Source organism: Acanthopagrus latus, chromosome 2 (assembly GCF_904848185.1).
Source record: "Acanthopagrus latus isolate v.2019 chromosome 2, fAcaLat1.1, whole genome shotgun sequence".
Classification (NCBI taxonomy): domain Eukaryota; kingdom Metazoa; phylum Chordata; class Actinopteri; order Spariformes; family Sparidae; genus Acanthopagrus; species Acanthopagrus latus.
The window spans coordinates 2,924,368-2,944,896 of record NC_051040.1 but is presented as its reverse complement, the minus strand read 5'-3'; the positions used below and the strand labels follow the sequence as shown (position 1 = coordinate 2,944,896).

General features: G+C 46.2%; 2 protein-coding genes across 7 annotated transcripts in view; both read left to right on the top strand.

Moving 5' to 3' along the window:
• Window positions 1-47: 47 nt before the first annotated feature.
• On the top strand, window positions 48-16,438 carry LOC119010642 (SPARC-related modular calcium-binding protein 1-like). Of its 4 annotated transcripts, none has more exons than XM_037082958.1 (11): window positions 48-3,151; window positions 7,834-8,008; window positions 8,152-8,385; window positions 8,515-8,568; window positions 8,900-8,947; window positions 9,554-9,634; window positions 10,011-10,203; window positions 10,837-10,910; window positions 11,049-11,142; window positions 12,800-13,092; window positions 15,124-16,438. In XM_037082958.1, the coding sequence occupies exons 1-10, from the start codon at window positions 3,074-3,076 to the stop codon at window positions 13,089-13,091; spliced, it is 1,323 nt and encodes a 440-aa protein (XP_036938853.1). In that variant the 5' UTR covers window positions 48-3,073; the 3' UTR covers window position 13,092; window positions 15,124-16,438. The 4 variants fall into 4 exon arrangements, with proteins under 4 accessions (XP_036938853.1, XP_036938873.1, XP_036938863.1 ...); XM_037082978.1 differs by lacking the exon at window positions 48-3,151 and adding an exon at window positions 3,500-3,615; XM_037082968.1 differs by lacking the exon at window positions 48-3,151 and adding an exon at window positions 4,271-4,374.
• The window catches only part of slc8a2b (solute carrier family 8 member 2b), a 138,376-nt gene continuing 131,137 nt past the window's right edge, over window positions 13,291-20,529 (top strand). For 2 of the 3 annotated variants that reach the window (XM_037082880.1, XM_037082858.1), the window contains exons 1-2: window positions 16,583-16,937; window positions 17,437-17,517. The gene's annotated coding sequence lies outside the window, so the exon portion shown is untranslated. Of the gene's footprint in view, window positions 13,584-16,582; window positions 16,938-17,436; window positions 17,518-20,529 lie in introns of those variants that run through there. The other variant, XM_037082868.1, reaches the window with a different exon arrangement.

Sequence of the window (20,529 nt, the reverse complement as noted above, 5' to 3'; positions counted from 1 at the left end):
TAATCTGATACTTATGCTAATTTTTGTTTATTTTATTATAATTTTTTCTTCTTGCCAGAGGGGTCGGGGCGTGAAAAACAGCGGGGGGGAGGCGAGGGTGGTGCAGGGTTTGACGTGGAGACTGGCGAGTTTGTGTATTAGATCCTAGAGAGATATATGCTGCGGGGTCAGGAGGGCGGGGGGGGGAGGGGTGATGACCAACCAGACATAAAAATGACATAGATACCCATAATTCCCATGTTGCTGGATAAGGTGACCTGTCTAACCTCAGCTCTTTTCCTCCTCCTGTCTTTTATTTCTTTCATTTTCTGTTTTTTCGTTTATTTCCCGGAGCTGGTGGGTGGAGTGGGGGGGGGTCGGGCGGGAACTCAGCGCTGTACATACTTTTTTTTTTTTTTTTCAGTGCGAAGAATGACACACAACTCACACAGTCCCAGAGAAATCGATCACAAGGCTTTTTCCAGTATGAGCGCAGCAAAGAGTGAGATTTATTAAATAAAAATGAAAAAAGACAAAACACAGAAATTTAAAAAAAAAAAAAAAAGAAGAAGAAGAAGCCGATGATAGTGACGCAGAGAGCAGTTCCACCAGTGGCGAGGTTTGAGCTTCCAGATGTTATTTCAAGTTTGTTTTTGTTTTGTTTTTCTTCTTTTAGCAACTGATGGACAAAAAAAAAAAAAAAAGTCGGTAGCCTTAAAGTTTGAGGCTCGTGTACCTAAAGGCCTTCTGCTGTATAAAGCCCACGTCCATAACCATCAACAAATATGTACTTACGTGAAAATATTCTCCTCCTGGGGGGGCGCGGCGGGCATCTGGTGCTTATTTAAATACAAGAACTATACATTTATACGATAGACAGTAGTTAGTAGTAAACAAACAAAATGAAAAGTTAGTCCAGTTTTATATACCAGAAATCACGCACACGCATACAGAAATATATTAACGTCATGTCATGGATGCATCTGATTGGCTGAATGAAGGTTCTCGCACTTCCTGGATATTTTTCTTTTTAGGGTTACCACGGTAACTCGCAGTGGACAGTGAGGCCCCCCCGTCCAATGAGATTTTTGGAAACATTATGGAATAGAATAAATTGATCGTGCCTGTTGGTGGCTGCAGACCTGACCCTCCCTCCTTCTCTCTCTCTCTCTCTCTCTCTCTGTCTCCTTACCTGGCTCTCCCTCCTCCCCCTCTTCTCTCCCCCCTCCTCACCTTCCTGTTCGTCTCTGAAGAAAAAGGGAAAGGAAAACTTAACTGCAAGAAAGGAGGGAGGGAGGGGAAACCCCGGGGAGGCGTCTTTATGTAAACATTCCATTATGTGCAAATATAAAAAGATATTTTCCAAAAAAAAGAGGAAATTGTTCTGTAAAAAGACAAAAAACTATGCAATCATAATGTGTCGAATATCTTGAGATCTGGAGGACGTCGTGGGCATCAATCAGAAAGTTCCCTGTCTAAATTAACTCTGGTTTGTCTGTTAGAGGGAGAGAAGGGGGGAGACGGGGGAGGAGCAGAGAAGAAGAAAAGACTTGGACCAAAAGCTTCGTTTATTTTTTTTCCTTTTTTCTTTCTCTTGTTTTTTTTTTTTTTTCCCCTGCGAGGTCGGAGAGAGAAATGAACTCTGGAATTGTGATTTTTTTTTTTTTTTTTCCTTTTTTTGTACTCTTTAATATCAAACCTTATCTGCTGTACTGGAAACTGCAAACGCCTTCTGTCTCTAATGATAAGTGAGTTTCACAAAGCACACATAAAAGTTTCCTTACAAAATACCTCCAGCTGTGTGTGTGTCCTTATTCCTCCTGTGTGTGTGTGTGTGTGTGTTAATAATTAATCATTTCTGCTAAGAATTGAACCAATTTCTAAATGTTTTAATCAACAGATGGGAACAGATACATTAAAATGTCTCTTAAACAGGTTATATATCCAATAAAATACAAAATGCTGTTGTGAGAAAACGTATAAATTGAACTACAAGTGATGTATAATTAAAAAAAAAATACATTTTTGTTGCCAGTTGTTGAGCAGCGACCGACAGAAGCTGTGTGATTAAAACTGACTGATGGATTTGTGTTATTCAGTTCATAACTGATTCTGTTTCATGTCATTAATGTTCAGGCGGCCGACTGTCGATTAAAGAAATTAGTTTAAATTTCCCTCCATAGTTTTGAAGAACTTCACACCTCTGTAGGACACCTGAGGATGATCAGTGTCTAATCCACAACTTCACTTTTATTTAATTATGAAAAAATAAAGTAAAGCTTTGAGGGATAAAATAAAAGTATTTATCTGGTTAATATTCCATATTCAGCTCCATTTTGTTTTTGTTTCAACATTTCTTGGTGTATAAGTGAATATAATATAATATAATGTAATATAATATATTCTGCCTTGTGTAAAGATTCTGTGAGCTTTAGGAAATAATATTACAGCCACACTCTCAGGTGAAATCTCTCTGACTGAAGTGTGTGAACACAAACTTCTGGGTTTTAATAAATATCTCCGGTGATGGATGTAGAGCGGGTCGTCCGCTAATCAGAAGGTTGCTGGTTCGAGTCCCTGGTATCTTCATACAGATACTGAACGCAAGATTGCTCCAGCCTCAACCCTCAACCCCTCCAGGTGAGCCGGACTCCAGGTGAGCCGGTCTCCAGGTGAGCCGGACTCCAGGTGAGCCGGTCTCAGCCCCTGCAGTGTCCACAGAGTGACTCTCAGGTGAGCCTGTGGGCAGCAGACCTGCAGGATCCACCTCGTGGACTTCATGAGCTGGTTCTGGGCGCGAGGAGCGGAAGTGGGCAGTCCCTGCAGGAGAGCGGAGGTCTGATGTGCGCGTGCAGCTGCAGCAGCGTCACTCGGAGCAGCTCGAGACCTGCGGACCGGAACACGAGCAGCTGCAGAGGAGAAGCCTGCTGAGCGTGACAGTCCAGACCTCCGTCATCATCATCATCTTCATCTTCATCAGCGTCTACAGCCTGGCTGCCGCCGCTCCGCGCGCTCTGCGGCGCAGTGAATCCTGGGAACACGCGGCGGCTCGGGGCGCGCGGCCTCTCCCCTCTGGTCCGCGGTAGCGGGAACGATGCTCGCGCTCACCTTCACCTGCCGCGCGCTGCTCGTCTTCCTGCTGTCGGAGTGGGTTCAGACCGACAGGACGGCGGTAAGACCCGGACCCAGAGTCCCTGAGAGCCCGACCTGTTGATACAGAACTAGTGAGACCGGCACCGGTACCGAGGCTGGGCTGAGCTGCGGTACCGCAGGTGTTCAGACAGGAGCCTCAATCTGAGATTTATACTAATCAAAACTAAAAAATATTAACGTCCTGTTGACTAAAACGGAACCAGATTAGATCTTTATCCACCTGCTGGTCTGTAAAACACTTGAATTAGTTTATTTCATACCTGGAAGCTTCACCTGAGGGAAGCAGCGCCAGGTTATCAGGCTGAGGAGGTTTGATGGAGGATGTGATGGTGCACGTTATTACACAGCTGCCAGAGGACTGAGGACGATTAGCTTAATTAACTGATTAGTTCAAATGCAGAACTCGAAAACCCAAAATGCACCTGAGCTTTTGTAGTAAAATTGAACTTCGACAGAGAATCTGCAGTGTTTTCCTGTTTAAAGGTCAGTGTGGAGGATTCATGAGAACATATAAAATATTCTACTCATGTTTCCATCAGTCTGAAGCTCTGACACAAGAATCTTTCTGTTCCGGTACCTTTTATCTGGACCTTTACCTGAGCACTTATCTGAATAGCTTTACATCATGTCGAGTCTTTAACGGCACATCTGATGATGAGACAAGTTCTGCAGTTCTGATCCATAAAGTCCAGCATCAAGCCAAACAGCTGCAGCTGTCAGTCCAACTCACTGTGGATAACATTCACCTCTCAGCTTGTAATCAGTAATGAAGTGTGTGTGTGTGTGTGTGTGTGTGTGTGTGTGTTTAATCTACTGTATGTAATTGACTTTCTGTTCAGGCCCCACAGAGAATAATTGCTACAGCACAGCGACTCCAAATTGGCATTTTTATCATATTGTTTGTGACGAGTTTAGTCGACCTGAACAGACGCGATGACACAAAACCTAAAACCTGTTAGTGTGTGTGTGTGTGTGTGTGTGTGTGTGTGTGTGTGTTAAAGTTAGCTCACAGTAAGCCAATAATGTATTTGAACATTTTGCTGTACAAATATCAAGAACTATGATAAAGTTTGAGATATATTGAGGTCAGAGACTCCAGCAGAAGATAACTTGAGCTCTTCATCGTGCGAGCAGCTGTGTTTACTGAAGTCACCCCACACGCCAATCAGATCCAGATCTGTACCACGGGGTTCCGGTTCTGTTTGTCTGAAAACAACAACAACAATGGCGGCTCCTGCAGAGGTTAGCGTAGCTGCTGCTGCTAATGCAACACGTAGAAAACTGCTGCACTGCTCCTTTACAGGCCGAGCAGCACAGACACACTCTGTGAACCTGCAGGAGGACTGAAGTCTGATTCTTCACCAGGAGTGTGTGTGTGTGTGTGTGTGTGTGTGTGTGTGTGTGTGTGCGTGTGTGTGTGTGTGTGTGCATGTGTGTGTGTGTCATCAGAGCTGAAGGGTGTGTGGAGGTGATGTTTGTAAACACACACACAGACACTTTTGAATCACCTGAGACGTCAAACATGTCATCATTATCCCACTCGGTGTGTGTGTGTGTGTGTGTGTGTGTGTGTGTGTGTGTTAATAGTCGGTTTAGACAGATTAATGGCAGCAACAGAAAAAGCTGCGTTCACAAGCGAGCGTTTCTCTGCAGCTCTGAGCTCCCGTCCGACAGCACAGGCAGCTTGTTCTGATCAGAACCCGGCGGCCCGGGTGTCAACAAGCCTTCAGCAGCGTCAGCGCCAGAACTTCACGTTTCACTAGAAGTCTGGAGATGAGTTTATAATGTTTTCCTACAGCGGCCGCTCAGGAATGTGTGAGGCGGGAGGAGACAGTGGCGGCTTGTTCTCACTTTCTCTGCCTCTCTCTCTCTCTCTCTCTCTCCCACACACACTCTTCTACAGTGTTTTTTTTTACCGTCCTGAAACTCTGCTGCTAATTGTTTTAACACTGACGATATTGTAGCTGCTGTAGTTCTACCTGACTGACAGGAAATCCCGTCTGCACCTGGACTCCTCCACTCCTCCCTTCATCCCTCCATTCCTCTATTTCTGCAAACATTCACTTTCATTAATTCAACCCAGACTTTCTCTGTTCTCTCTGTTTTCCTCTGTTCCTCCACTGCTCCCATCCTTCATTTCTCTCCCTCTGTTCCTCCCTTCATTCATATTTTCCTTCCTGTTCTCAGTCCCTCTCACGTCCGTCCAGTCGCCAGAATAAAATGTTGGCGTTTAAAGTGTGCGTGTCGTATCAGCGTTTCTCCAACACGTGTCGGATCACCTTCACGTTCCAGGTGGTTCTGGTCGTTAAGAAGTGTGAAAACCACTTTAACAAGACTTTTAACGACTCGGACCTAAAAGCAGCTCGGCTGTGTCACAACGTGAAGTTTCACCATGTCGCTGGTTTGAACAGAACCTTCACTGTGAACGTTTTCCTCTCCTCCTCTGTTGTTCCTCACACCATTTTCAGTTGTAGTCCTCCACCTTTACGAGTCCCCACGTCTTCCCTCCATCCTCCTTATTTTCCACACTCACTTCCAGACGTACTTTTATTCTTTCCTTTCTCACCTCCGTCCCTTCATCCACTCCTCCCCCCCACATTTCTCCCTCTCTGCCCTCCTCCATACTTTCCTTCGTCTTCTGTTCCCCTTGTTTTTCCACTTCTCTCTCCTTCGTGTGGGAGATGTTCATGTTTACACTGAAGGCTGGACGAGCGGAGACGTTTCTGACTGTCACCGTCTGCTGTTTGTTGAGTTTGGGCTGCTCTCATGGGGTTCACGGAGGGGTGGAGATTATTTTGTGCTTTGTTTGGACCGGCTGCAGTTTGTCAGACTTTAGTTAAGCTCTGCTCTTCATGCACTTCCTCTAATCCTCCTCCTCCTCCTCCTTCATCACTTCCTTTGTTTTCTGAAGATCTTCCCAAGAGGGGAAACTTGTACATCGTCATATCACACAGCCTGAAGTGAACTGTGGTTATAATTTGATCTCTGTGGTTAATAGAAGCTAATGTGTCGACTCCACAGACACACAGAGGTTTGATTCACTATAAATCATATCAACATTGTGTTTATAGTGTTTGGATTTTGTCCTGGAAGAGACGGAGAGAAATATATTCACCACTCGCAATATGTAAAAAGACAATTGTGGTTAAATTTGTGTAAAAACTCTCTAAGAGGAACTGCAAGGTGGACAGATTAGTTGTTTTTGGTGACTTAATACTTTATGATTTAATTGTTGCTCCTGGTCAGACACAAGAAAAAGTTTTTTAATTTGATGGAAAGAAATCATGAAAGAAATATTCTCCTCCATGACTACAGGATCCGTCAGTTCCCTGTTCCCGTTCACTGTCAGTTGTTGTGTCTCAGTTCAGGCTCTGCATCCCTCAGAGGAGCATTTGAAGGTCAATTACATCACAGTGCTGCGTGAAGCTGTCCAGTCTGAAGGCTCCTCAGATGCTCCTTCTTCTCCCTGTTTCTGGAGGACGCACCGCTGCGATCCTTCGTGACCTCACATATCCCAGGATTCTTTGCGCACCTGAAAAAGAAAAAGGACTCACCTTCGAAGACCACAAAGGCCGAGTCCTTCAGAGGATGCAGACCCTGAACTGAGACACAGAATACGAAAGCCGCGGTGCAATGCATTCTGGTAGCATGTGGTGCTGCATTGCCCGCTCCTCATTTGCATAAAGTTGAAGTCGAGGCCACAAGACAAAGCTCACTGCTGTCGAGTTAGAACAAAGATGAACTCGTGGCTGCAGGGTTTATTTCTCACACGTTTGGAGAGAAACGAGCGCCGTGTCGTCTGGTTTGAGTCAGAACGGCGTTCATCCAACCAGGTGAGCCAGCAGAGTTGGTGCAGTTGCAGGAGGGTGATGGTAAAACCCAGTGACCTGCAGTGTTCTCCCTCACTGACAGCCGGGTCAGAAACTCTTTTACCTTTAATTCACTGACTCCTAAAATGAAAAATGAATAATATGATTGAGTTGGTCAGCTCATAAAAGAAGGAAACAGCAGCGAGGATTTTAAAAAGCTGCTGGCTGAGTCTCAGGTTCATAAACCTGCTGGGAGGGAAACATGTTTCCACTGGCTGCTCAGAATATTCTGCTGTCCCTGATCCGTCTTACGTTTCTGTAAAGATTCAGTTTAGCCTGCAAAAAAACAGTTTTGCTGTCAGGCACAAAGCCGGTCACCCTCCTCCTCCTCCTCCTCCTCCTCCTCAGCTCCTGACAGCATCCTCACCTCACTTAGCGACGTCTGTTCACTCACCAGTTTGCTAATGCGCATCTCTCACAGGTGAGCTGACAGGTGAGGAGGAGACCCTCAGACTCCTTCACACGTCCTGAAGTGTTTGCATGTCTCAGATGTGTCGGCTGTCGTGCTCGTCGCAGTTTCTCCAGTCGTGACACTGAGAGTCTGACAGAGCATCCGTCACGGACCGGCTGTGGAAAACCTCTCGGTGTATCTGTTCTCGCCACCTGTGTTGCCGGACGGTTTTTATTTATGCACAGCTTCAGTCAGCTGTCAGGAAGCAGTCACAACTTCGGACTGATGCACTTGTGTTTGTTGTGGTGCAGGAGTGAGGATCTCAGGTAGAGTTCGCTCTGTGCAGTCACACAGGTGGCACAGTAGAAAACTGGACATGCGGAGCAGGGTTAAGTCTCCATTAGCTGTTGTTTTTCTAACCCTGCGTTCGTGTGTTTGCAGCCCTTCCTGATCACGGAGAACATGTGGCCTCGCGGTTGTGTCCTGGACTGCCAGCGGGGGCGCCACCGAGCTGTGTGTGGCAGCAACGGCCGGCTGTATAAATCAGTGTGTGCCTTCCAGAGAGCACAATGCATCAACACACAGCTGCGCCTCGCTCCGCGGGCTCACTGCTCAGGTACACACACCTGTCCATCACCTCAGCCTGACAGACAGCAGCTCCGAGTCAGCACTGTTACTGGAATTATTTTCAACCAGCTCAGTCAGCAAACCACAGATTTGTTTCCCATTTGTACATGTCCGGTGTTACTTTCCCTTCAGATCCGAGTCAGTCCAAGTGCCAGCAGGCCCGGGCTCAGGCTCTGGACTCCAGCGGCCACAACAGCGGTGGCCACGTGAGTCCAGCTGCCGCCGTCTTCGTGCCGGAGTGTCACCTGGACGGTCACTTCCTGCCTGTGCAGTGTCACAACCAGACCGGGTACTGCTGGTGCTCCACGCCCGACGGCAAGCCGGTCAGCGGAACCTCAGTCCTGCACCTGATCCCCAACTGCACCGGTCAGACTGACTTCAGTGTCTTTATACTGCCCTTAAACCCTGTTTGTATCATAAATCTGCCTTCATTTCTCTCATGAGGATGTTTTGTGTTTATTCTGAAGTCTTGTTTGGATTTATCGCCTCTCACAGATCTCATCACTAAGCTGGCTCAGATCACTGATGAAGACTCTGCTCCGGTCCAAGGTGAGGAAGATACTTCACTCCTCGTTTTTCTCTCTGCAGTCACATTTTTCATTCCGCTCACGTTCTTGATCTTCCCTCTTATTGTTGTGCTGTGCGTTCCCTGACAAGTCATTTCTGAATGCTTCTTGTTTTCAGTTCTCTCTGGGTTTCTTCCTGACATTAAATTGGTCGTTTCTCTGCAGGAACGTGAACGTTCACGTTCCGCTGCACAACAATCCAAAAACTGTCTCTCTGTCTATGTTTCCCTCGCTTCTCCTGTCGGTCTCCACACCTCTCCTCCTCTCTCCTCCCTCGTTTCTCATTTCCTTTATCCTCTTCTCTTCTGTTCCAGATGAAGTCGGTGAACCAGGTCCAACACTGGACCCCAGAAAACCTGCAGGTGACACAGAAACTGTCCAATAAAGATCCTCAGTCGCATCGACTCATGTGACATTAATGTTTCCATAAAGACGAGCTGAATATAACTTAACATTTTCCCAACACTTCATGCTACTGATCATATAATCCTGGTTGTAATTCAGCTTTCATTGATTCATTTGAACAGAATAAGAAACCTTACAGGACTCATGAACCCACAGAAGACTCACCTGAGTCTGCAGCTCCGCTCGACTTCACCGAGCTCTGCAGAGTGTCGACTCTTTGTTTATCCATCCAGTCTCAGTCTCACAGTTCAGGTTCCCTCTGACTGCTCTCATTGTTCTGCTCTAAAAACCCAGACAGACAGCGTTAGAAACTGGCTGGTGAACAAAATGGACCATTTGGCACCTAAAGAAGCAGATAATTCCCTCTGGAAGGAGCCGAGACCAGAACCAGAGCTGACAGAGTGAATGCTGGACTTTGTTAGGTGGCCACAAACGTGACTTCAGATAAATATAAAGACCTCAGAGCAGAAGCTGTTGGATTTATTTATCTCTCCTGTGTCTTTGCTTTGTTTTGGCGCTGCACCTTCAGATTTCCTCTCTCTTCTGTTTCTTCTGTTGAGCAGAACTGACAGCTCCTCCGTTCTGGGTGACCATCCTGATGAACTCTGACCCCAAAGGAAACCGCTCGGTCAGACGACCCACCGGTAAGAGTCGGTGTGTGTGTGTGTGTGTGTGTGTGTGTGTGTGTGTGTGTGTGTGTGTGTGTGTGGAGATATACAGCACGTGTGTGTACATACACCCAAACATCGAAACAGCTGACTCATCACAACACAGTGTTCTGATGGGAACCTAAGAACTCCTGAACTGTAACGAGATGATCAGTGTTGTTCACGTCAGCTGATGATTATTATGAATATGTTGGTCACCAGCTTTAATTGTGATCTCAGTAATAATGATGAGAAAAACAGTTTTTATGATAAAGCCTTTAATTTAGGTCAGATTTCTGGTGACTGTGTGTGTGTGTGTGTGTGTGTGTGTGTGTGTGTGTGTGTGTGTGTGTGTGTGTGTGTGTGTGTACAGACAGTCCTCAGACGTGTGAACGTGAGCGAGCGTCGCTGCTGGCTCAGATGCGTTCAGCCTGGCAGGAGGAGCGTTTCATCCCAGAATGCACTGCAGACGGCCGCTACAGCGCGGCGCAGTGTCACGCTGCCACAGGATACTGCTGGTGCGTCAGAGTGGACAGCGGCCGGCCGCTGCCGGGCACCTCTGCAAGGTGATCTCTCATTCTGTGACGACTCTTCTCTTTCTTTCGATGCGACCGGTTTGTAAAGGCACAAAAATAATTATGCACCGACTCACACAAGCAGTTCATCCTAATCATTCAATTTAATAGCAATTACTGCCTGCGGTCCCCAGGTGGGTTCCTCTGAAGGAAACACGCAGAACAAATGAGAACAAACTGCAGGCTGAGCGGTTCTGTTCTCCGGAGGGTTCATCAGAGCTGTTGATGCTTCAGCTGCTCACAAACTCCTGAGAGGAAACCGCTGGATGTTTTCATGTGATGGCGTGAGAGAAAAGAAAGAAAAAAAAACGCTGAGGCCTCATAATGTTCAGTCCTGCTGAAAAGCAGCATGTACGCTGTCTGACGGAGCGGCAGGACGGCAACACACAGGACGATGTGTCCGATTATTCTAACGACACATAATTAAAATTATTGTGCGAAGGAGCAACGTAACATCTGGTTTGTTTCTGTGGTGGTTAAAGTATTTTAACTCTGGACAGTGTCGTCTTCTGTTACCGTCACTTGTATCTCTTAAACTTACCGTCCTGAACCGGGCAGTTTGTCAGAAACACCTGAAACAAACACACCTTTGTTGGTTCAGCTGCTCCTTCTGTGTGTCTGCAGGAATCATATCCCAGACTGCACTGGGGCAGAGGACGCACCTGCAGACAGGAGGTACAGGGACAAACCTCTGCCAGGTGAATACCACAGGTTCTCTCACATGACTGAATAAAAAAAAAAGTTCAGTGATTTTACATTTTTATTTATTACAGGCCTGTGAACGCCTCACCCTGTTCACTCTGTTTGTCATGTATTAAGCGTCTGTTGTCTCTCAGGCTGTCCCGGACCTCGTAAGAAGCAGTTCCTCCAGAGTCTGATCCGAGCTCTGCAGCTGGAAGCAGAGCATGCTGGGAATCTGAGTCCCGACCAGTAAGTCTGTCCTTAATCTACTGTCTCAGCAGGTGTAACGATCAGTGAGGTCCCCAGAGAAGGCTGCGTTCAAAATCACTACCTATTGACTGTAAGCTGGATGAACTATTGATTGTTTGCTATGTGTGGAGTTCTGAGTGAGAAGACAGAAGTGATTTCAGGTACAACTCCAGCTGGCCTTTAATTAGTGACTTCATGAAGAGGAAGCGGCTTTAAACAGCTTCTGAGAGATCGAACTCCTCGATGGTCACACGTGATGATTGGTGAGATCTGAGCTGAGCCGTCATGAGAAGAACAACGAGCAGGCGTGTACGAACGTGATCATACTGTCGAGTTTGTGATCGTTGTTTGATTAAAGCAAAACTCGACCTAGGAAAATGCAACCTAGGATTTTTTTGTGAATATATACGAGTTTTAATTACGTTGAAAGAGGCAGTTTCAAGATTTATCGTATTTTCGTTTTTTGGGTCCAACTCATTTTCAATGGGAGTGCTACGGGCACTTTACGTTAGCATCAAAATCTCTTTTTTTAAAACAGTAAGAAGTCTCGACACAACATGAAACTTTGCTGGTAGCATCACCAGGGTCTCTACACATGAACACCAGCACTGACAACATTGTTTGTGTGCACAGAGTTACTAAAAAAGAAAGTTTTTGAATAACTCATGTTAGCAGTAGCTTGTTCCGCTCGCCGCCGTCCTGCCAGTGGAGAAGCGTCGATCTCTGAATGTGACCTGGAGGACAGTTAAAAGCTCCAACAACCAGTCCAGACTGCTAGCTGCACAGCTAACTGAGCTAACAAGCTAACAGCAGCCACAGTTAGCGGTCACCATGGTGACACAGTGACGGTCAGCAGCTCCGCAGGCTGCAGAGGTCCGAGCCAGACTCCACTAGTTCTGTGTCGCATGTTGGACTCGGAGCTGAATGAAAACCAATTTCACACTTCAGTGAGGAGCTCCGACCTGATCAAGTATCTGATTAACCGATGGGAACTGTTGGATGGAGGCAGGACCGACTCCATCTGTTTCCCCGCTCTGCGTCTGCCAATCAGCGCCTCCACCCGTCAGTACTCACCTCGTCCCTCCGTCTGCTTCTCTCACTTCATTCACAAACGTCCCTCACTTCTTCTTCATGACTTCCTTCTTCTCATGTTCTCCAAACCGTGTCTCTATCTTGTTTCCTCAGCCGGCATTACTATTTCCCAGAGGCTTCCTTACGTCAGCCCAGGTTTGAGGTTTTCTCTCAGATACCTGTTTGCCGTTTAATGAGCTCCAGGTTTGTTTTGGTCCGATACAGAAAATTGAAGCTGTTATTTTTTTGCCCGCTGAATAACTGATAAGGAACCAGCCGGTGATGTTGTTTTTCCAGCTGGCTGCCGCGTCCTCGTGAAAATTTGATATTTATCGAGTTCTGCAGGAAAAATACCGTGAGTAGGAGAGGTGGGTTATATTTTGTCAGGAGGCACAGTAATCTGATCACAGGTGTCTGGAGATGCTCGTCCTGTCGATGACGCCGGCTGAGCTGTAAACTGTCGTCTCAGTTAAACTGCTGATGATTCTGTTAGAACATTATCTCTGTGTCTTCATCTGCTGTTTGACTGTTGTCTGCAGCTTCAACGTTCATCCTTCACCTCTTTGGTTGTGTCTGTCTCCACCAGTTCCTCCATCACTCCTCCCTCCACCACTCCATCCTCCTCCACTCCGGACGTTGCCTCTCCCGCTGCTGCTGCTGATCCCTCCGGGCCGGAGGAGGTTCTGCGCTGGCACTTCAGTCGGCTGGACGTGGACTCCAGCGGGGTGCTGAGCGAACGCGAGGCTCGACCCCTCCGTCAGTTCCTGCGACGGAGGCTGAAGCCGCGACGATGCGCCAAGAAGTTCGCTCAGTACTGCGACAGAGACGGAGACCGAGGGCTGGTGCTGGAGGAGCTCCGGGTCTGTCTGGGCCTCTGAGGTGTGTGAAAACACTGTATTTACCTTGTTTTCTACTTTTTCACTGTTCCCTTCTTTAAAAATGAACAAATCAGGGTCCTCAACAAGTCATAGCTGCACATCTTTAACCAAAGTTAGAAACCAACTTACACAATACTGGAAACTTATCAGAGAAACAACATAATAAGATCCATATAAATGTGTATATATGGATCTTATTAAGCTGTTTGAACCACAGCCCGGACGCAGTACAATAAAAGGTGTCAGTGCTGATCTCTGTGGCGTCGTCGAGCTCTCAGCAGCGTTCGTGCTGAGCGTGCAGCTCCTGCTCCGAGCCGGTCGAGCCGTTGATTGAGAACAGGTGCAGCAGCTGGCAGGACTCCACCTCCAGCTGGTGCTCAGAGCGAACCTGCTCAGGCTAAAGAAAACTCATTTGTAATCCTGGAATCAGCCAAGATGAAAATGTTCCTGAATGTGTTGAGAAACCGAGCCGAGGCCGAGACAGTGTCACATGTAAGTTCCCCACAGACTTTAAAAGTCTTTAATGTGAGCAAGTCTGCAACGAACGAGTATTTCATTGTCAGTTAAGACTGATAAGAGATGTTCAGTTTACTGTCACAGAGGACAGAAACCAGAAGCTGGAATCAGAGAATATTACTGGACTTAGTAAAGTTAAACTGCTCTGTGGTGATGAAAGATCTTTTGAACAAATCATATCTAACAAAATATTAATATACTGTCACGTCTTTTCACCATGAACTCCACAGTATCTTCTCATGCTGTTCGTCCTCAGTTCAGTGTCATTAAGAAACAACATCTGGATTAGTTCGTCAGGAGCATCACAACATTTTTGCATCATGTAAAAATGACTGTGGTTGTGATGAAACAATTAATAGTAAGATGGATTTACTCAGTAAAACACATGTAGCTCAAAACTGTACCGAAGTTTAGAACTGAGTGACAAAGTCAGTAACACACAGGTGGTGTGTGAGTCCTGCTGCACATAAAATACCTTAAATACTTCAGTGTGTATAGCTGTCACACACACACACACACACACACACACACACAGTGCTCAGATGAAAGCGTCTTTCTCTCTCAGGTTGTTTCTCCGGCTGCTCTCGGGGGAGTCGAGCGTTTCAGGCCGGCAGCCAGACAAATTCCACCCACCGCTGTCTGAGTGTTTGTGTACCTTCATGAAATCAAAACAAGCGCGGGCCGCCGTAAAATGGCCCGTTTGTCAGCGAGCGATCAGTCACAGCTCGGCCGTGATCGCGCGGCCGCAGACGGCCGTGACAGCTGCGGGAGTGTGTGTCGGGATGTTATTATGAGCGTGTCGGTATTCAACCTGCCTGCTCGGACAAAGAGGCTTTTTCCACGTGAATATTTACGGCAGTTACTGCTGACATGTTCAAAACAAAATATGAAGTTCATACAGAGAGCTCACAGTGCAGCGCCTCACCGAACAGATGATCTGTGTGAGGGAACGATGACGGAGAGCAGCAGCATGTTAACGCTCATTAAAGGACACAAACATCATTAAAAAGCTATAAACATACAAGGACTGCTTATAATTAAGACCTGCAGCATTTCAAATCAATCAGAGTCCAGTTTAAGACCGATCAAGATGCTGCTTATTTGGTTAAAGTGACTTTTCTGCCAGAGCAAATGATCCTGATTCGTCTGGTTGTCAGACGGGTGGAATAAACAACACACACGTTCAGAATATATCTAGAATGAGTCGGTCCTAATCGAAGGTACACGGAGGTTAACACAACCTCAGCGTGACGGTAAGACGAGGAGGAAGGAGGAAGATAAGACTCTCTGCAGAGCGTCCACACAGGGTCAGTCAGCGGGAGGACGGGAGGAGATAAAGTCGTCCAGGAGAGAACCTGAAGGAGGGAGACACAGAGGACGGAGATAAATCACAGAGGAGGGAAAGAAAAAGGAGCTGAAGAGGATCTGCTGAGTCTGAATCAGCAGGACTGTAGTTTAGATAAACTTCATATTTCCTCACTGTTAATTTTCTCTCTTTCTTTCTTTTTGGCTGCAGAGAGCAGCAGGACGGATCAGCCGGTCTGTTCTGAAGGACGACTGGTTTCTTCTCCTCCGCCTCACTGTCGCCTCACAGAGTCGGTTTATTCTTCCACGATACCATCGAAACATCACAAACATTCATCCGACACTGATTCGTGTACATGTTTCAAACCTTCGACAGCAGACTTTTGCACATGTTCACTCCAAGACTCATAACTCTGGTGACTTTCCTCTGACTGTCTCTGAAACTTTTCCTTTATTAATATCCTCTTTCCTTTGATTCCTGTCCTTCCTCCTTCCTTTGCCTTCACGTCTTCTTCCTTGCATATTTTTTGCTTCATCCCTTCCACCTTCTCTTCACTCTCTGCACCTTGGATGCCTGAATCCTCACTTCCCTCCTTTGCTGCATCGATTCATCTGTCTTCACTCCTTCAGTCCTCATCTGAACCCAAAGTGGTTCCGGTCCGACACACTGCAGGTCGTCCCAGAGCTCTGACCTGAGTGAGGATGCAGGAGAGCTGCCGTCCTGTACGACTTTCACCGTGACGTATAAATATTTACATCTGGCACATTTGCACAGCATTCAGAGGAAATATGGTCTGATTAATCTGAAACATTTCCTCGTCTCCTCGCTCTTTGTTTGGTTTCATAATACTTCCTCGTTGGATTGGACTGAGACGGAGAAGACACAAGTGAGAAAAGTGGGATTTAACAGCCTGTGGCTCTAGTTTTTGTGGCGTGTCTCCACCGTTGGCACTATTCTGCACTTGTTGGCGTCTTTTTGGCTGATTAATATTGTCAAATCTGCAGCCGAGCTTGTCGGGGAGGGAAAACTCTCCTCAGTGGACGAGACGCGAGGTCTCCTGTGCTGCTGTAGTGTCCATGATTTCACCTGTTCAGTGCAGCTTTTCACCAGCACCATTTATCAGATATTCTCTATCAGGAGAGGATTTTTTTAGTGAGAATGGTGTGAAAGTGACGTCTCGAGTTTGAATCTGAGTTATTTCGATGTCGTCCTGGTGTGTCGGTTCCCTCAGATCTTCCCCGTCTCGCTCTTTTATTTTCCAAACATCCTCAACTTCTCTCCTTCATCCAGCCTCCTTTGCTTCTTTGCTTCCCCATATTTTATGTACATATCACATATTAATAAGTCAATGAAATATTTTGATACAACTATGATTCCTTTGTATATTTATATGGTGTATTTTAGACTTTGTTAGAGACTAAACTGTTTTCTGAATGTCCAGATAATCTCCACTTTCTTTACTGATTGTTTGTAAAACGTGATTTCAATAAAAAATGATGTTGTCACGACCTTTTCATGAATCTGAGCGCCGACTCTGAGCCCAGTTTGTGTTGTTGTGAGAATCAGTGGGTGTAAATAAGTCGTCTGGTGTCACAGGAAGCTGCTGGTTGCCGCAGCAACAGCTGCACTAATCGCCGCCTCCCAGTAAACAAATCAGCAGATCAACAGGAAACAACGGCGGAGCAGCAGGTCTCATAACAGTGTAGTCAACGTTATTTCCCAGGGTGCTTTAACTCACGTCTGAGTTCATCACTGCGGCTGAATGTGATTGGACGGGATGTTAACGAGCCACCGAGGCGCCAAACAGCGGCTCAGTCAGGTGTCCAGAGTGATTTTTTCTTCTTCTGTGGTGTCCAGACTGAGCCTGAAGGTGTTTACCGTCAGGATCGTCTTTGAAAAGCTTCAGTGACGCCGAGAAGAAGAAGTGATTCATCCGTCACATCTGCGCATCTGCTCCTGCAGTCCGGCCTGCAGAGGTCAAAGGTCGGCAGGTTGTCAGATCCTCAAGATAAAAACCAAACAATGTGAGCCCCATTATACCACTAACCCTTTAATTTTGTCCTAATGTGAAGCCGTTGTCGATAAATAACAATCAGGCGAGATGGTAAAATCAATGTAATGACAGGTTTTAGTAAGATAAGACTTTATTTATCTCTCACCGGGGAAATTCAGGAGCAGAATGTAAAGTATTGTGTAGTTACAGAGCAGAATAACGAGCTGTGGTCCTAATTATATGGGGCTTGATTGTTATAGTACGTGGTGGAGCACGCATGAAGGGAACGACAGGTGGAGTTATCACGAGGTGATCAGTAAAACGAGCTCAACATTCAATCAGTCGAGTGCTGCTTCTGTGAGCCGCTCTGTTATGTAAATCTATTCATTTAGATAAAATGAAGACTGAGGTGAATGTCACAAAAAGAAAATGCTTATAGATAGTTATGCTGATCGTCAGCACGGCCCAAGACTCATTATAAACTCCAAACTGAGATCATCTTTAAATCCAGCTTGTAAATCCCCCTCCAGCTGACCAGACCGCGTCCTCCCCACCTCCACGGCCCGACAGCTCTGTGACCAGCAGATGGCGCTGTGGCTCCAAGGCAGCAGGTAAGAGCAGCAGCACCAGCAGGCCCGGGAATCTCACACACACACACACACACACACACACACACACACACACACACACACACACACACACACACACACACTGTATGGCTCCCCAGACACACCCTAATAATACCAGCTGGAGCCGAACAGACGGGAAACGCCGCATGTTGATGAGAGATTCCAACCAAAACGCAGGTATAGATTTTATATAAACACACGCTGCTCACGAGGCTGCAGGTCTGATATGGATTGTGTAAATGATTTGATGTTGATATGAATTAAAGATGAGCTGCAGCATTTAAATGTAAAGGTTTAGAACGGTTACTGTGTGTGTGTGTGTGTGTGTGTGTGTGTGTGCGTGTGTGTGTGTGTGTGTGTGTGTGTGTGTGTCCCAGGGTGACAGACTGAGAGTGAAGTGCTCCACTGAGCTCATGACTAACAACAAAGAAAATGGCCTGCGGGTCACACACAGGACGTCAATCTGCCAAGGACTTCAGATCAGGAACACACACACACACACACACACACACACACACACACACACACACACATCCCAGGATATTTGCATGCTGGGATTAATCTATAATTCATCCTGTAAAATCCATACTTGCCATTCTCCCCTCCCTCCCTGTATCTTCTGCTCACGAGGCCGCGGAGCCGCGTGGTCGAGATGGAAACAGTCGAAACTATAAAAAATAAAAACATGCTGACTGCAGCGACACACACACACACACACACACACACACACAGGCAGGTGCAGCGCAGTGTGTGTGAGGTTGGTACAAGTTCATCAGAATTTAACTCAGTTTCTCGTCTATGAAACATGTTGAAATAAACGGTGTACGGTGGCTGGAATGGGCCAATTCAGGGAGCAAATGTGATGAAATAGCTGCTTTAGTGTTTCTGCAAACCACAGACGTTTTCAAACCTTTTTATTTGTTTATGTTGGATTTTCTATTCTTTCTTGTGACAATGCTGCGCTCATCACCTGGTTATGTGTTTTTGTAATCAGGGTTGTTGCGCTGTAGCACTGGTGATAGTAAATTTACTCATTAATCGTTCCAAGCCAACATTATCATCCTCGGAGCGCTCTGGATGTCCGTGGTCAGAAACTTTGGCTCGGTTAGCAGCTGCAGTATTTTATACTGGCAGCTTCTCAGCACTGAGAAAAATGCGGCTGTAATATCGCAGTCAGCAGGAGCTGGTAGTCAGCAAATGTCAGGAAATCGATGTGGACAGAGAGCCGGGAGGTCCGTAATGTGCCGGAGCGTCCTGACAAAAGATATGATCCTATTTTAGGAATAATTGGCTTCCTCCATTACTCGAACATGTAACTGCGGACTGTGACCCTGAAAAGATTCCCCTGGGACGCATCATGGCGGTGATATAGAGTAGATGCTCGTACGTGGACAGAGTTATGTTGTAACAAGCGTGAGCGACTGTCTGATAAGGAGGACGGGTCAGCGCTGTTCTTCTCTCTCTGCTGGTTCCACCTCCTGTCTGCTCATCACATTCATGCTGGAAAGACTGAAGCAATAATCCAGTTCATTATTTCTACTGATGAATTCAGATGTATGTCACGATACAGGAGATAAAACTAATGGAGATGAAACCTATTTTCATACCCAGTGAGAGCGACGTGACATTCTCTCATCTGACAGGAAGCAAATCAAGTTGATTCCTGATGTGTTCAATCCTGTTGACATTCACTGTTTTATTACCACTTCACAGTGGCGGTTATGAAACCACAGAATGATTCATTTTTATTTACTTCTCGGCTTCTTGGTAAACCTCCCAGCCTGGCACTGCCGGACTAATTCACAAACGCACATAAATCTGGTTCCTCTCAGTTAAAATTTGATTTCATTTTTCGACAGGCGCAGACGGATAGATCTAAAATCAATCAGAGCAAATAAACTTGACCTCAAATTGCAGCTAAACGTTTCACTAAAATATGTTTTGGAGCGAAAGAAGCTTTAACAGAATAATGGTTAATATTTGTTCAGCACTGCCTGCTTGGACACTTTGATCTGATGATGTGATGTGAGCCAGAAAAAAACAGATACTGCATATATATCACATTTTTGACTCTTGTTAGTTGGCGACCTCTAGTGGCCGTTGTAAATACTACAGCAGCAAAGGAGGAAGTCAGGTGAGGCGGCGTAGAGAGCGATGCAGTCCACTTAATGAGGAGAATGAGATGGATGGTCGGGTTTCATCCAGGAGGCTGCTGGGAGACGTTCAGTGTGACACCAACAGTGAGATTTTTAACTTCTTGAGCATAAAGTACCTGAAGTTAGAGAAGTAAAGTTGTTATTTTAACCTAAACTTAACCGTACAAAGTAATATTTTGCCTAAACCTAAACAAATTGCGAGTGCACAACAAATGTCGCTGGTACGCTGCAACAGTCTGGTCTTTTTTCAGGTACGGTGATAAACTGTCGACCCATTCAGTGGTTCAGGTGTGAGGACGTGTTGGACTGGACAGAACTGGACCGTTGACGCTTCTCTGTCAGCCATAGTGTAATTTCACCTTCCTTACAGTTCATCAGATAAGCGGTTGTGATTGGTTTTGATTAGCTGACCACAAGCCAGGTCGGTCAGAAAGTCCAGAAAGAAAATAAAACTCAGCTCAGTAGATTTGTCTGGTTCCCTGGTTATAAACCTTCTATCATGTACATAATGAACATCAGCACACAGTCCAACATTAAGTTCAGGTGTGTCCCAGCGTTGTGCCCTCACCTGCTCTCAAGTTTCTATCACAAGCTTCCTGATAACAACGTCTTCATCTACACGACTCACACTGGAGCGCTGCAGAGCTCTGCCTCTCAGCGCCGTGCAGACAGAACTGATGTAAACTCTACAGGAACTCGGCACAGATGGTTGGAGCCAGAGGCAGGATTTGTACCTTCATCTGTCATTGAGGAGCTCCGCTTAATTAATCGAGTGATATAATGATGTAACTAAACTTTGGAGCCATTAAACTGTTCAGCAGACTGGATCGGTTTTGAT